The sequence below is a fragment of the Psammomys obesus genome, unplaced genomic scaffold (genome assembly GCF_907164565.1).
Source record: "Psammomys obesus unplaced genomic scaffold, mPsaObe1.curated_primary_1811, whole genome shotgun sequence".
Classification (NCBI taxonomy): domain Eukaryota; kingdom Metazoa; phylum Chordata; class Mammalia; order Rodentia; family Muridae; genus Psammomys; species Psammomys obesus.
Window position 1 is genome coordinate 1,386,405 of NW_026585687.1, and position 17,299 is coordinate 1,403,703.

Below are 17,299 nucleotides of genomic sequence, written 5' to 3' on the forward strand. Positions count from 1 at the left end.
TCCAACTGAAATTCATTCAAACACAAAGTCAGTGGTTCTCAACGTGTGGGTCAAGACCCCTCTTGGGGGATCAAATAATCTTTTTAAAGGGGTCTCATATCAGATATCTTGCACATCATATATTTACATTATGATTCCTAACAGTAGTAAATTTACAGTTATGAAGTAGCAATGAAAATAATTTTATGGTTGGAGGTCACCACAACCTGAGGAACTGTGTATTAAAAGGTTGCAACATTAGGAAGGTTGAGCACTATCACACTAAGTAATGTAGATATTGTACTGAAACTTCCAAGGGAGAAAGTTTGTTATTTTCATTGTCATTTACCTCTTCAGTAATGGAATCTAATGATGAAGTAGCTTCATCATACAGAATAACTGGGGGGTCCTTCAGAATGGCTCTTGCAATTGCTACTCTCTGCTTTTCTCCTCCTGGAAAAGAAAAAAAAATAATTTAAGGAAACAAATACAGGAATATTCTGTTTCTAGTTTTTCTGTTGATTACAACCATCAAGTTATACTTGCAACATTCATGTCAACTCTTTAGCACACGTCATTTTACTGAAATGTTCAGTATAAGTCTATATATGAAGTCCTTTGACAAACTATATTCCCTGGAATACAAATGCAAACTTAGTGAATCTCTGATTCATGTCAGTGAAATGTATAAAAATGAGAAGTTAACAATTTTGCTTCTCCAATTTTTCTCACCAGAAACATATCATGTTACTTTATATTACAAATATTTCAATATGCAACAACCTTAGATAAAAAAAGATCCAATAGCAAAAAAATCAACAAAGTAAAAGACAAATTTGATATCTGAAACTAGAAAACTTAAAGACATGGAACTATGAATATCTTAATTTCTGACAATATAAATCTGCTAATATTTAAGGATGTTTTAAGATAAGCTGTTATTTTATAGTACTTTTCAAAATAAGGGTGTATAGCAAATACATTTTACCTTCTTTTAATTGCAACAGCAAATTATGTAACCCTTTATAAAGAGACTGAAATGATAAGCATGTTCTATTACTAAGTTATGGCCAAACAACAGCCACAAACCTGCCTCTGCTTCCATGAATACTGGGATTATAGGTGTGCACCACCATACCTGGCTTTAAAATACTTTTAACCTAAATTAAAAATTTCTCAGCACTTGGAGAGGCAGAGGCAGTCAGATCTCTGTGAGTTCAAGGCCAGCCTAGTCTATAATGCGAGTCTAGGACTGCCAAGGTTACACGGAGAAACCCTGTCTCGATTAAAAAAATTTTTTTAAAGCACCAAAATTCCTTGACAGCAGGCCCATTTACTCATAAATAATTTGTGATAGGAGCTACCCATAGTATACAGTTAATAAATGTTCTGACAAACATTTTAAGGTGATTATTAAACATATGATCTTGTGATTAAAGATTTATATAGAAACATACAAGCCTCTGAATTTCTTTCACCAGTGAGCTAACTAAGAAGGATAAGAAAATTAACAGGACCAAGTGTAAGGGAGTCTAAATCGCTGAGCTTAACCTAGGAAATGAGATGAGAGATACACTTTTCAGTACTAAACTATTTAAGTCTGCTTTGACTCTTTTCCAGGTGAGGGACAGTCTTGGCTTTCCTTCAATATAACGGTTATGGGTTACACATTCAAACCAATAGACATGAGCTTCTATAAATAATATAAACACTCTCAAGAAATTAGTATGAAAAGAATATACAAGTGGAAGTTTTAAAATTGTTGATCACCCGATAGCTTGAGTCCTCGTTCCCCTACTTGTGTGTCATATCCATGTGGCATTCGAAGAATTGCTTCGTGAAGACCAGCTAATTTTGCTACTGAATATACTTCTTCTGGTGAAGCTTTAATGTTCCCATATAAGAGGTTGTAGTAGACAGTGTTATGGAAAAGGACGGCATCCTGAAGCAGATTTACACATACATATGAATATATATGCATATACATACATACACACATATATATGTTCATTATACAAATGTAAATGTTAAAAACATAAAGTAATGGTTAATAGTAAATCAAGAAATCCCCTTTATCAGATGAGGGTCTTGCAGTCTCAGGTCCCTTCCTGGACCTAATTACCACATATAATTTGTTGTGTTCATTCCACACTTATTTCTAGACATTTATATGCTTAACCATATGGTTTTTTTTTTCAATACAAGGGAATCTAGTCAAAATAAACCTACAAAATTTTGTAAATTGCCTTTTCTATTTAATATATGCTGGAGATTGTCCACTCTGAATAATAAAAAACATTTCATTTTTTAACAGTTCTATATTTTATACTACAGATATAGCTTACTTATTCCCCTATTGGTGTACATTAATGTGATGTACACGTTGGAATAAAATATCATTATATAAATGGCTTTGCATATCTGAGTATTTATGCAAGGAGTCCTACGTGTCAACTGATAGGTCAAAGGTTAAGTTTATGTTTATTCAGCTGTCCTGCAAAAATAGTAGCTAGTAAAGTATGATCATGCTCTACTCAGTGGCAGGTTAGGTTGCTAGATCCCCATAGAGTTAGTAATTCGGGTTTTTACACTTTTTTCACTTGCTGTGACTTTTAAAGTGAAATGTGATTCTTGTTTACATTAGCATTTTCTTAATTACTGATGAGGTTAAATACATTTCCCTGTATTGATAAGAAGCTTTTACTTTGGACTTGAAGCTGAGCAAACAAGTAATTTTTTTTTCATCATGGATGTATTTATTAGAGGAAGATCGCTGCAAGCTTTCATTTGGTAATTGAATGAGTTCTGACATGGCATACTAAAGATAATTTATTTCAAGTGAGCATTCATCTCCTATTCTTTTGTCAGGCTCTGAATGTTTAAGAATGTGGTGAAATAAAATGGCTCTAATCGTTAATATTTACCAGAGGACTCAATAAGGTCTTCTTTTACATGATTTTCAGGCTTAAATTTTCAGATGCTATTTCAAATAATATTATAATTATTTATATATCTACTACTTACAGAAATTTTCTCCTACTGAGTCAGTATTAAGTAACTCAAAGTTCTTTATATTGAACTATTTTATAGTCTTTAATACTCTGAAAAAAATTAACAAATGCTAACTGAAAAACAGAAAAAATACAATAAAAATTTATTATTAAAAATGAACTGAATGGGTGTGGTGGCCCATCCTTGTAATCTCAGCACTCGGGAGTCAGAAGTAGGAGCCCCAAGAGCTTGTTGCTACCCTGCACTACAGAATGAGACCCTCTCTCCCCATACGAAACACAGACTTCTTTTACAATTTTTGCTAAATACTCTTACCATATAGTAAACATGAGTAACTGTGTGAAATAATGCAATTGTTAACTGAGATTACTTAAGTAACCACATTACTAAGTATGGGTATCTTATAACATGGTGTGTACCATATATATAAATAATGCTCACAAATTTAAGAAATTAAATAATATATTACTTTATCATCCAGAAAAAAACATGCTTGGGTATTTATGCTATCTTTTTCTCTATTTATATGTGTTAACCTATATTGTATAGCTAGACTATTTTGGTCCATAGCTTTCTTTCAGCAAACTTTGAACTGACATACTCTTCACAATACTAAATATTCTTTAAAACTTTAATGCTGTGCTGGAGAAATAGCTCACTGGGTTAAGAGCATTGGTTGCTATTCCAGAGGACCTGTGTACTGGGTTCAAAACTCCCAGTACACAGTCATTCTGTAACCCTAAATTTAAAAGGTACAAAACCCTCTTCTTATATCCTCAGGCACCAGGCTTGCATGGGGTACAAAGACTTACGTTCAGGCGAAATGACCATATGTTAAATAACAACAATAACAACGTAATTTCAAAAAATGTTATGCTTAGAAATGGTTACATGTCATAAGTTGACATTCAGTTCCCATTGTGTATTTATATTGTATTCACTTTTTACTATTATAAGTAATGCTTGTATGTAATGTATGTAAAGACCCATGTATGTATCTTTTAATTTCTTATTAAAATTTCCTAGCAGCAAATTATTACAACACTTTCTCAGAACTTTATATGTATTGCCAATTTTCTTATAATGAAAGACATATGCTTCCCTCAGAAGAGCAAGACTGCCAATTTCATACAGTTGTGTCTAACTGGATATCCTAAATTTCAAAATCTTTATCAAGCTAATTAAGGTAAAAGTGTTATTTCATTTTCATCTAATTTTATGTTACTAATGTCTCCAATAAGGACGAACAGCTTTTCTTCCTTTGTGAATTTAATGTTTTATTTTTCAAAAGGATGAATGAAACCATTATATAGTCCAAGAGAATGGCAGAAACAGATTTAAATGAATTAGAACATTGAACTGGATGAGGTCATAGCCTAGAAAGCAGTTGACTTGGCAAACACTATAGGTCAATGTTTCCTAACACATACTCAATCTTACAAACCATCTATCAGAATCCTCACAGATGCATATAAAAAAAAAAAACAGGTTTCTGGGCTCACAATGCATTCTAGAATCACAAGCAGAACACGTGAAAAAGACGTGGAATTTCAACAATCTCCCAGGAGACTCAAACCCACTAAAATTTGAGATTCTCAGAAAAAGGCTAGAAAGGAGTGTCATTTGTTGGAGCACTTGGGAACCTTATATAATTGGCATACCCCTGTCTGCTCACTCTTTTTACTTTATATTTTCCTTTTAAAGACATAATCTTAGTCTGTAGTCCAGACCTGCCTGGAATGCACTGTAGCCCAGTCTGCCTCTAAGTTAAGTCAATTATCCTATCACAGCCTCCCAGGTCCTGGGATTTCAGGTGTGATCACCACTTCCTTCCTGATGACTTTCTTGTAGGTTTTCTTCTCTCCTTCCCCATATGATCTGTTCTCCCAGGGATCTAATACTGGAATCAGTTTTACCAATGAACATCAGACAAGTCCTTTACCATTTAGGTACAGCCTCAGACTCCCTTATAGACTTTCAAGAGAAAACCATAAACCCTATAAGACTATCTACCTCTTGTCTTCCCAGGCTTTACTTTGAATTTACTTCCCTGTCCCAACACCACTCAGTAAACATTTTAAAATGATTACTCCAAGTCAGGCACTCTATGCCTGATAGCGAAGAGGACACAATGGCAAATAAGGCATAAAGCTTAAGTTTGGTGGATAAACTTTTTTGTAATTATAAACAATATGTTGCAAACTATTCAAAATTACTTTTAATTGTCTAAACATTTATATTGTGGATATTATGCTTGGTGTGTGTGTGTTCTCTAGAATAATTGTTTCTTATAAAATGAGAAATGAGGAAACTGTGCTGAGTAGCCACAGATCTCATCAGTCTTAGCTAGGGTTAGAATCAATGTCTGTTTGACTGAGGCAGGTCGATGGACCTCTGTGAGGACAGCCTAGTTTACATACATGCCAATCAGGACTATATGATACCCTGTCTCAAAAAAAATCCTTTCAGAAGCAGACGATCTAATATTATCCATATCATTAGCATATGGTGACTTCTTAGATTCAAACTATTACAGTAATACATCCACCAGCGCTCTAAAAATGATATTTTTGTTATAAATACCTGAGGTACTACTCCAACTGCTCTCCGAAGACTTTCCAGGCTCACATCTTGTATATTTTGACCAGCAAGGTAAATGCTTCCCTTTTGAGGCTCATAGAAGCGAAACAGCAGCCTCACTATTGTGCTTTTCCTGAAATTGGAGATGAAGGTTAATCAGCATCTGTTGTCATTAGGGAAGCTTCATTTAACGATAGTAATTATTTCACTGTGATAACAATTCCCATCCAGAATTATAAGTCAATAATGTAGAATTAAAAAAAAATTACTCACCCTGATCCACTACCTCCTACAATGGCCACTTTCTTTCCTGCAGGAACTTCAAAAGATACTCCATCAAGGACTTTCTGTCCTTCAATGTATTCAAAATGCACATTATCAAAGGCTACCGTGGCTGTCTGTGGTGTTATTTTAAGGGGAGATGCCATCACTTTGTCCTAGCAGGGAAGAAAAAAAAAACACTATATTACTTAGAGTAGGTTCTTCAGACAATGGCTTTAATTAACAGATAGAAAGGGAAAAATACAATAAAAGAGCTTTATCAAGCACCTTTTTTTATTCCTCACTGCACAAATATGCCAGTAAGAAATTCCTATATATTTTGATTGCTGGGAACACTTTCTTGGTGAGGAGTTGAGAAAGATGAAAATGGAGAAATTGTTTGTTTAACATAGTGATGTAAAAATATTTTCCTAGAGCAGTGGTTCTCAAACCTTCCTAATGCTGTGACCCTTTCATACAGTTGTTCTTCATGTGGCGGGGACCCCCAACCATGAAATTATTTTTGTTGCTACTTCCTAAGTGTAACTTTGTTACTGTTAAGACTCTGACATGCAAGATATCTGCTATGAGACCACCAGAGGAGTCACCATCAAAAGGTTGAGAACCGCTGCCCTGGAACAACTCAATACTAATGAGAGTGTTCATGTTCTTTTGAAAGGGCTACTATATGCATTACTTACTTTTATCCGTGTGTCTACTTTGAGCAGGGTAAACAAGGTGTTCATATCTATGAGTGCTTGTCTTGTCTCTCTATATACAGTTCCCAGGAAGTTAAGGGGTAATGAAAGTTGAAAAAGTAGTCCATTCACCATTACTAGATCTCCAACAGTAAGGACACCTTTTTATGCAATTGGAAGAAGAAAAGGTATAAACGTTCCCAGTTTAAGAGAGGGTTTTATAGGTAATTTCTATGACACAAAGTTCTAAGTGTACATAACCAGCAACATTTAAGATCATACAAGTTGCACAGCCTATGAATGAATGAATTAGGTAATATAGGAACTTGGTATATACTGCATGGAAAGGGAAACACATACCTATATACTATGTATAATATATATATAAAAGGATGATTTAAGTAATGATAGAAGTGAAAGGTTAAAAGTATTTCCTTTTTCCTCTAAGGTATAAGCAAAGATTTCTTGTACAATATAAAAAAGAAAATTTATAAAAGCATACATATTAAATTTGGAGTGAATGGCTATCATAAGCAAGAATGAGGATATAGTTCATATTAATGTCACATCAAATGAATTATAAACAGGCAGATATTACTTGTAAATAAAAAAAGTCTACAAAGTTACTGGTAATTATTAAACAAGTCCTTTGAATTAAACAGTAAATTAATGCAATTACTTTCCAGGCCTATGAGAAAAATTAAAAATCCTAGATAATAAAGGTTGGTGTCTCAAATTTATAAAAATTTTTAAAGGGTATTATAAAAGTCAATATTTTACATAGTTAATTTTTTAAAAAGTTTATCCTAAATAATCAAGTTATAGACCCATAACATAAATAAGTAGTACAATACTTATTTTCAATGAGTAAGTCAGTGTTAACCAAAATGAAGTAAAAGAATTATCAATAAAAAAAACCCCAATCTGATAGGAAAAGAACAACATTCTAAAGATGTCTAAGTATTTTATTGGGCATACTTTACAATTAATGCAAAACACTTATTCTTTCCCATTTATAAGAGTCTCTAAATGTGATAACCATATAGATCCATTACCTGCCACAATTCCCTGACTGGCAAGCACCATTATAGCTGTTAATCCAACACTGAAAATAGCACTTTGGCCAAAGTTCAGCATAGCCAGAGTAGAGGTACTTTTCAATGAAGCAGTCTCGTAGGTCTTCAAAAATCCATCATATCTCTGTGCTTCATATTTTTCATTATTAAAATACTAAAAATATAAAAATAGTCACTATGTACAAATTAGAATATATATTCTTTTATGTAATTGGTATAAATTTTATTACACTTGATATATGAATATACTTTGGTATTGCAGATTCTATCATAAAATTCTACTTTGAAGGAAAAAAAATGGGTCAGCAGGAGTGGGAAGGAGATAAGGGATAGTGGAGGGGGTCATTGAATAAAATCACAACATTATATAATATATGAAATTGTCAAAAATAAAAATAGAAATATATGCATATAATATATGCATATGTATTGACTTTTAATATATTCTATTATGGTATTCCAGAAGGTTTTCAAATAATAGATTGTATTCAAAATTCATCCAATAAGCAATTACTAACTAGGTAATCAATTGGAACCTAGAGCTTATTTAAACGTGCCTTCTAGTAGTGATACTTCCTTCATAAAGCTTTCCCCTGATGCCTTGAATTCTCAGGTCCTACTGCCTTCACGGTACCATGCCTCTATGACTAGTTAATTCTAACACTTACTTTAGCTTTTCTAGCAGATTATAAAATTAGGGGAAGTCAACGGTGACACTGTAATCTTTTTACCACCTTCTCCCATCATAGCACTTAGCATAGTGCTTTGCCTAGGACAGGAATTCAGCAATTGTTAAGTGAATAAATACAAAAATGAATGAAAGAATTAAGGAAAAGCACTATACTAGGCACTCTGAAGGATAAAAAGAGGATCAAGAACTTTTACATCAGTTTAATTAGTTAATATTCATTTGGCATCAAGATGCTATTCATACTTATGATCCTTTATAAACTAATTCAGAAATTAAATTCTAATATTCCCAAATAAAAACCAAAGACAAAAGACAGAAAATATTTTAAACAACAAAAAAAATGAAGTTTTATTTCATCACACCTAGAGATCCTATTCTGATATTCTTAGAGCAACTATTAAAAAATAAAACAAATCTTTGTCAATGTGAAAGGCAGACAAAAAGATACGTAAACAGATTACCTTCACAGTTTCATAATTCAGCAGTGAGTCAATAGCAGCATTACCTGCATCATTATCTGCTTTGTTCATTTCTATTCTAAATTTAGTTCTGTAAGACAAAGATTTACACAGCATGAAATATACGCTATCCTGTAACTGACTTCTGTACTCTTGACTAGTCTCTGACAAATCCCATACCTCCACCGTGTAACTGCAACTGTGAATGCTGTATATGCACCAAGTGTTCCTAGGGTTACCAAGGCAAACTGGGCACCACATTTGTAATACTGAAAAAGAAGTCAAGAGAAGAAATGAGAAGTGGTTAAATTGTCTTTGACTTTCATCATTTACCAATAAATAAGAAAAGTGAGAGATTTATCATGTATGTAAAAAACCTCTGGCAGCATCCTCTATCATGTAAAATAAAATGGAATAAAATAGCATTTTAAAATGAAAAAAATAATTATCTATCTAGTAAAATGATTATGAATCATGCTTAATTATATTTTGAATCAAAAATATAACTAAATATAGCAGTTTCATTTCAGTCTAAAACTTGACAAAATGGAAAGCTTGTAGAGAATATTATTGTTTTCATTGAAAGTATTAAGATATGATACATTTCAGATAAATAAAAATATTTCTTTTCTTAAAATCATTGTTTTAAAAACAACAAAATAAAACAAAACTTAAAAAAAGTGGTTGCTGGTCCTGTCACTATAGCATCACAGCAGCAAATTTCAAAGTCTATTTATAAAAACTATGATGCTGGTAAGTTACATTAATAAACAATAAATTAAAAATTAAATATTTCAGACAATCACTCAAGGTAACAAGAAAAGAAAGCCAAACTGCACCTGCCACAATTAAGCTATGAAATTCTATCACTGAAACAGTTCAAGCCTAAAGAGAAATGAATTAAAAGATTACATTGTCTTAACATGTTAGGATTGATGAATAGAAACAAATATTCTACGTACATCAATCCAATGTGCGACATACAAAATTCTTAGAAAAAAAATTAAGGCACTAATCAATGATCTATGTATCTAAAAGAATGATTCATAATTTAGACAGTCCTTTGACACTTGTGGCAAAATAATGAAACAAACTACATAATCTGGCATTATGCAAAAGCATAATGGTTTCAAATTATTATTTGCTATTAATAAGACTGTAAGATAAGAGCTTACTATGAAAAATGCATTACTTACCAAAATACTACTGACAAGCGTCATCTCAAACACAATAGGAAGAAGATTAAATACTAGAGCACTGAGGACAAAACTAATACCCCTTGTGCCCCTGTCGATAGCCTTAGATAAAGCTCCTGTCTGTCTGCTCAGATGGAAACCCAGATCCAAGCTGTGAAGATGGAGAAATACATTTTTGGCTATTCTTCGGATTGAATTTTGGGCTACTTTGCCAAATACTGCATTTCGAACTTCATTGAAAAAGGCAGCTCCAGCTCTTGATACACCGTCTAACATAACAACAAAAGAAAAAAGTAGAGGGGGCCATAGAAATGTTAGAATCATCACAGTGTAAATGGCAAGGCTAAAAGAAATCTTTCTACAATGAATAATTCAGCCAAAAAATAAACACAACACGGAATATTTACACTAAACGAAGCCTAGAACTCATCTATTCTAATGAGTACTAACCTTTCTATCATCATAAATCCCTTTCCATGTTATCTGACCCTAGATTTCAGATGCTGAAGGATTTTTTTTCCAATTAAAATACTTATAGCCCAGATGGCCTCATTGTGGATAAGTGTACAATATCTAATTCAATTTTCTCATGTAACAAATGCCAAAGGCTTGGATCCTGAAGAGTCAAGTGCTTTTAGCAAGCCCTGCTTCTGTCTCTGAAGTCTAATAGTGTCCTTTCAAAAGATGCAGGCCCAAGTGCATTTGAAAGTAATCCCATTATTCTCATATTGTATTTGTTTGTCATGGTTACTGCATATATTTTAACAAAGCACTAATGTTCATATATCATTAATTAGCTACTTTCATTTAATATTAACAGCAAGAAAATAACTGTACTTCCTAGAAAGGTATCTTATAAAAAGCCTAGTGAGGTATTACCAACAGGTAATACATTTAATGTCTTATATTATTCTTTTTCAAACATGGAAAATGCTGCTGTATCACAGAGCTTTTGCAAAGCATATCATACAAAGAATTTTTAAAAAACAGATAAAACATCTCACATAAAATAATAAAAATCTAAAATGCTAAGTTGTATTTGTGGTGAAAAGGTCATCTGCTCAAAGATGATGAAACCTTCTTGAAGAAAGTCAACACCTGTAGACAGATTAAAGAATCACACATACAGCCAATCAGAACTGCTGTTGCCATGGTTGCAACTGTATTTGGTGCATCACTCAGGTTCAGCATGTTTCCCGACATCTGGTTGAGGCTGTCTACAGCATATTTAAACATGAAAGGAACCACAATATTCATGGCCTAAAAATATAAAAACATCAATTACCCATCATACATAAAACATTTATTATAAAAGTACAAATATTTTCCTTAAATTATTATTTGTGGTAATAATGTTTACTAGAATACATTTACTAGAATTGAAATTATTTTTCCAATTTATAAAGATAAAAATCTTTGGCAGTAGAAGCTCTGCTATTTTAGGATTTCTATACCACACTGCCATGTTAATATTAATTTACAAACTGTGAATTAGTCAAATGCCCCTGAATCCACAAATCATTCTTGATCAGCTTCTACAAAAAAATTCTTTCTGTAATCTGAAATCCTACAGAGCTCACAGCACTTAGCAGCTAACTGATTTTACATTATAGTTATCTGTGCATAGCTTTCTTTCCAATTACATCCTTGAAGGTCTACACCATATTACTATTTTTTGTCCTACCCCTATAGAGTTTAATGTTTTGTATACAGGATGTGATGAATGTGATTTTTTCATCAGACAAGGTGAAGTTGAAATTATATACCCAAAAGGATCATAAAAAAATGAAAAGTATCTGTGATTAACTACTAGGGAAAAAATACCACTAATAAACCTGTTTAGCCCACAGTAGTTTTTGTTCAACTACCATACAAAACAAAACCCATCAAACATCAAATTATTTCATTTGCCCTATGTCTCTTTTAGAATATACTAAAAGAGTTCTAATACAGAAAGCAACACTTAGGTTCAGGAAATTTATCATACTACCAAAGTACTTTTAGAAAGATTAAATAACAGACTTAGAAACAAATGCAAACAATGAATAATGCTTGTTAAACACATTGAAAAGACACCACCTGCTTTATTGCTATGCTACCCTCTTGTTAAACATAAGAATTAACTATTTCGTAATAGAAGCTATATGGAAGTCATACCAATCAGTATTTCAATCAACTACTATGCTAACATTAAACAATAACATTAAAATACAAATAGCTGATGGAATATGCTTTTAAGAATGTAGTTATAAGGTACGGTACCATATTGAAATTTTAAGGTTTCTAACTATTCACTCTTCCCCACTATTTTTTCACTTTCCAAAGCTCAATCTGAATCTCTTATCATTCATAATACTTTCTAGCCCCTATTTTTACAGTTTATACTGCAATGTTATCATCTCATGATATACTTATGAACTTTGTGTATAATGAGCATATCGTGCATGTGCATGGTATACTCAATATTTGAGAAAAGGCAGGTGCTATGAGGTTTAATGACATGTATGGTAAGCAGCAGCAGGGAGATAAAAACTGAAGCCTGGTACTTAAAGTCAGAAAAATTTCCAGTACGCCAAAGCTATATCAGACGCTTTCTTTCTTTTCTAACTTAAAATGGGTGTTTCCAGACACACTATTGAAGCAATTTACACTTGTAAATTATATCATGGGTAATTTAAATAAATTTGAGAGGATTCCAGATTTTTCATATAATGAGGTCGAATTTCCTCATCTTCATTTTCTTTATTAGAAAGAAAAGTTATACTTAAAACAACTATGCAATTCTCCTAATTCACAGCTTATTATACCTCATTTTATATTATACCTGCTACAGTGACTATTGACAGAATTTAACATACTAAAGTTGGACTATTTTACTTTCTTAAAACTGTTTTTTTTTGGGGGGGGTTTGGTCAATTTGAGGAGCACATTCCTGTAAGTATGCAGAACATGTGAATGTCATCTGTCCTGTGTTGTTATTGGCAGAAAAAGCATAATTAGCACAGTGCTAAAATTATATTAAAAAAAGATCATTATAGGGGAAGAAGAGATATTGAGGCAGAGAAACGGTCAGCCTTAAAAATATACATACAAGTAACCACACATTGAGCAGATTACATTTAGGAATGAATATCGATATACACATACATGCATATAATAACAATTACTGAAAACAGAAACCATGAATTTTGAAGGAGTGAGAAGGGGTATATGAGAACAATTAAAGGGGGGGAAAACAAAGGGAGAAATGTTATAATTAAATTATAACCTCAAAATAACAACGATAAAAGAAAATTTAAAACTAACAAAATACTATATGAAATTATCAAAGTATAACACAACTTTTTTTTAAGAGTTAGCCTATCCCCTGAATCTTCCTGATTCCCAGATTATCATGTCCTCTCTCTTCCCTACTTCTCTTTAGTTCCTGCTAAAATACCAATCACCATGTTGTTAATAGAGCTGGGTTTAGAATGCTCTTCAAACTCCAAACAGTGAGCTGAATAATCTTTCTCTTTATTATTATTATTATTATTATTATTATTACTAACATCATCATCATTTACTACAATGTATTCACTTTGTATCCCAGCTCTCTCCCTCATCTCCTCCTGATCCCACCCTTCCTCCCCACCCCCACCAACCATGACCCTTCCCTATTCCACTGATAGAAGAGGTCTTCCTCTCCTACTATCTGACGTTAGCCCATCAGGTCTCATCAGGACTGTCTGGATCCTCTTTCTCTGTGGCCTAGTAAGGCAACCTCGCCAGGAGGATGTGATCAAAGAGCAGGCAACCAAGTTCATGCCAGAGACTGACCCTGCTTCCCTTACTAGGGAACCCTCATGGAGACTGAGCTGCCTGTGAGCTACATCTAAGCAGGGGTTCTAGATCCTCTCTATGCATGGTCCTTGGTTGATGCATCAGTCTCTGCAGGCCCTACTTAACCCAGATTTTTTTGGCTCTGTTGGTCTCCTTGTAGAGTTCCTTTTCCCTCCAGGTCTTTCTATCTCCTTCCATAAGATTTCCTGCACTGTACCCAAAGTTTGGCTATCTCTTCTTTTCTGAAGTATCAGCTTTAGGTGGCCTGTTATACCAATAGGAAATGGGTTAACAAATATAGTACACTAAAGATGGGATAACTATATTGAAAGAACAAATCAATATTTCCAGCTGATAGGGTTCTATAAGAAAGATTTTTGAGGGTGATGGGACTTTTCTGCATCCTGACTGGCAGTGTGTGCATGTGTGAATGGTGTATGTGTGCGTGCATTATGTGTGTGCATTAAAAACCACAGAGTAACATAACAGAAACTGTCACAACAGAACTGGCCTCCTAGGCACAGAAATACATGAAAATAAGACTATATCATGTACTTCCAAGTTTCATGTCACTATTACCTTCCTCAAAGGAAGAAACGGATTTTTACCAACTTATAAATATGCAAAAGATGCATTTAATTTGTAATGCAATGTGCAATAATTTAAGTATTAGAAAAATAAAGGGACTTATCCTTATAAAGTTGTTTCCTTTCTTAGACTAAAAGTCTAAATCTGCTATAGTCTTAAATTTCCTGAGACTGCTATATCTATAAAAAACTGGACTGAGATGGGTAGGGTAGCCCATACCTATAATCTTAGTACCTGGGGGACTGTTCAGTTTTGAACCCAGCCTGGGTTACGTAGTGATACCCTATCACAAACAAAATAAATTGAATTCACTTAATTTCTAACACAAAAATATAAAATGGGGGGGGGGTAAAATTAACATTTTATGGTATGGTTTAAATATGAATCAGGATGAATCTGTCAGCTACTGCTCAAACACCATTGACTGTTCACATGTTCCCACCATAATTGTGGACTAAACTTCTGAAACTGTAAGCAAGCTCCCAACTAAATGCTTTTTAAAAATAAGAGTTGGCTTAATCATGGTATCTCTTCAAAGCAATAGAACAGTGACTAAGACAGAAGTTGGTACTAGGGAGCAGGGTATTGCTGTGATAGGCTTAACCATGCTGTTGAAGGAATATGGAAGACTTTGGACCTTTGAGTGAGAAAAGCAGTTAAGACACTTTAAGGAGTGAAATTTGTACTAAGAGAGAATTGTTCTGTAGGGACCCAGCCCATGGGGTTTCAGAGCAGAAGAATACTCATAGGTGACCTAGAGACCATTCTTGTGATATTCTGGTGAAGAATGTGGTTTTTTTTCCCTTGTCCTAAATAGCTGCCTAGAGCTAAACTGAAGACTTTGGAATTAATGGTGTGGGCAGAAAAGATTTTAAGACAGCCCAACACTGAGAATTTTGCTTGATTATTGGTAGTCAGTCTTATGCAGCTCTATAATGAAAAAGAGGATACTATACCGTTTGAGGCGAGAAGAAACATGAGAAACTATAGTGTTGGAGACAATTCCAGTACTCAAGGAGATAAAAAGTTTAAATGGAATAAACTGAGTGGTGACCCCGGGGCAAGACCTCCCCTAGCTAAGTTTCACACTTACGAAAATGATTTAAAGAAAAACTTAATCAGTTAAGGAACAAAGAAAAAAAGAAAGAAAGAAAGAAAGCTGATGCAAATGTATTGAATTAGGGGGTCAAATTTTAGCCTTAGCACGTAACACAACTTGACAGCTTTGGCCATGTGGTTCAGGTTTTAGAGTCACGAATACAAGAAAGAGGTTGTGGAATCTCCTTCAGAAACTAAAGAAAGCCAATGAAGCTAGGTATGTTAGGGGTGTCCCTGCATGGAGGTCCAGAAAGGCCACTGTGTAAAGTGGTGAGGAGGCCTTGGAGACCTCAAAATATTAGAGATTACAGAGTCATGGGATATCTTTCATGGAAAACTGCAGACTGGTGGAAGCAGCCCAAGAAAAAGAAGTGTGTTGCAGTCAACAACACCGAAAGGAGTTGGAGAACTGAAGAGTGTCAGATACAAGACATGAAGATACAGAATTTAGGAGTTTGTCCTGCACTGCTCCTGTATATACTCACTATATTTCCATTTGTCGCTTTTGGAATGGTAATGCATACTCTGTGCCATGGTACGTTGGAAATATGTGATCTGTTTTCTGCTTTTGCTCTTTACAGGGGGTTACTGTTAAGAGATTGCATGTGTCTCAGAAAAGAGTGAACTTTTGACATTGAAACAGTGCTGAGACTGTGAAAAACTGTAAGAACTTTTGAAGTTAGCCTACATGCATTTTACATTAGGATTTGACTATAAATCTACAGGGAACATAGTGGTTTGAGTAAGAATGGGCCCCAAAGAATCATATATTTGAATGCTTAGTCACCAGCATTAGGAGGTATGGCTCTGTTGGAGGAAGTATGTTACTTGGGTGTGGGCTTTAAGGTTCCAAAATTCCATGCCAAATCCAGAATCTCTCTCCCTCCCTCCCTTCCTGCGCATCATTATGTAGTTGCTGCATGTCCCCATGCTCCCTACCATGATGGTTCTAGGTTAAACTTCTGGAACTGTAAGCAAGTCCCCAATTTAAAAAATATTCAAATTAGATGGAAAGAAATTTAAAGCATTTCCACTAAAATCAGAAATAAGGCTACTCACTCTCTCCATATCTATACAACATAGTACTTGAAGTTCTAGCTAAAGCAAATGACAACTAAAAGAGATCAAGGGGATACAAATTGGAAAAAAAGTCAGATTATCACTATTTTAAGATAATATTATAGTACATATAAGTGATCCCCAAAATTCTATCCAGGAACGCCTACACCTGATAAACAACTTCAGCAAAGCGTCTGGATAAAAATAAATAACTGAAAAAACTTTAGTAGCCCTCCTGTATATAAATGAAATGAGAAAGAAATTAGGGAAACAACACCCTTCACAATAATAGTCACAAATAATATAAATTATATTGGTGTAACTCTAACCAAGCAAATCAAAGACCCATATGACAAGAACTTCAAGTCTCTGATGAAAGAAATTGAAGAAGATAATGCAAGATAGAAAGACGTCCTGTGCTAATGAACTGGTAGGATTAAAAGTAAAAATGATCTTGAGGAAGCGCTATTCCTAGTTGTCTGAGAAAGCGCCAGATTGATTTCCAGAGTGGTTGCACAATGCAGCCACTTTTGATGAGAACTGATAGACTAAGATCAGAAAGAAGGAGAGGAGGACCTCCCCTATCAGTGGACTTGGGGAGTGGCATGCATGCAGAAAGGGGAGGGAGGGTGGGGTCGGCAGGGGAGGAGGGAGGGGCTCATGGGGGGATACAAAATGAATAAAGTGTAATTAATAAAAAAAAAATAAAAGATTAAAAAAAAAGTAAAAATGACCATCTTATAAAAGCAAACTACAGATTCAATGCAATTCCCATTAAAAT

At 34.0% G+C, this 17,299-nt stretch overlaps 1 protein-coding gene across 1 annotated transcript in view; it reads right to left on the bottom strand.

The window, feature by feature from the left end:
• Positions 1-17,299, bottom strand: part of Abcb7 (ATP binding cassette subfamily B member 7) — a 119,840-nt gene that overhangs the window by 10,352 nt on the left and 92,189 nt on the right. The window contains exons 5-14 of the mRNA XM_055592441.1: positions 11,079-11,211; positions 9,952-10,220; positions 8,936-9,024; positions 8,759-8,846; positions 7,586-7,760; positions 6,534-6,691; positions 5,845-6,008; positions 5,575-5,704; positions 1,750-1,921; positions 329-432 (exon numbers count right to left, since the gene is read on the bottom strand). Coding sequence (XP_055448416.1) covers positions 329-432; positions 1,750-1,921; positions 5,575-5,704; positions 5,845-6,008; positions 6,534-6,691; positions 7,586-7,760; positions 8,759-8,846; positions 8,936-9,024; positions 9,952-10,220; positions 11,079-11,211 — 1,482 coding nt within the window. The remainder of the gene's footprint in view (positions 1-328; positions 433-1,749; positions 1,922-5,574; positions 5,705-5,844; positions 6,009-6,533; positions 6,692-7,585; positions 7,761-8,758; positions 8,847-8,935; positions 9,025-9,951; positions 10,221-11,078; positions 11,212-17,299) is intronic.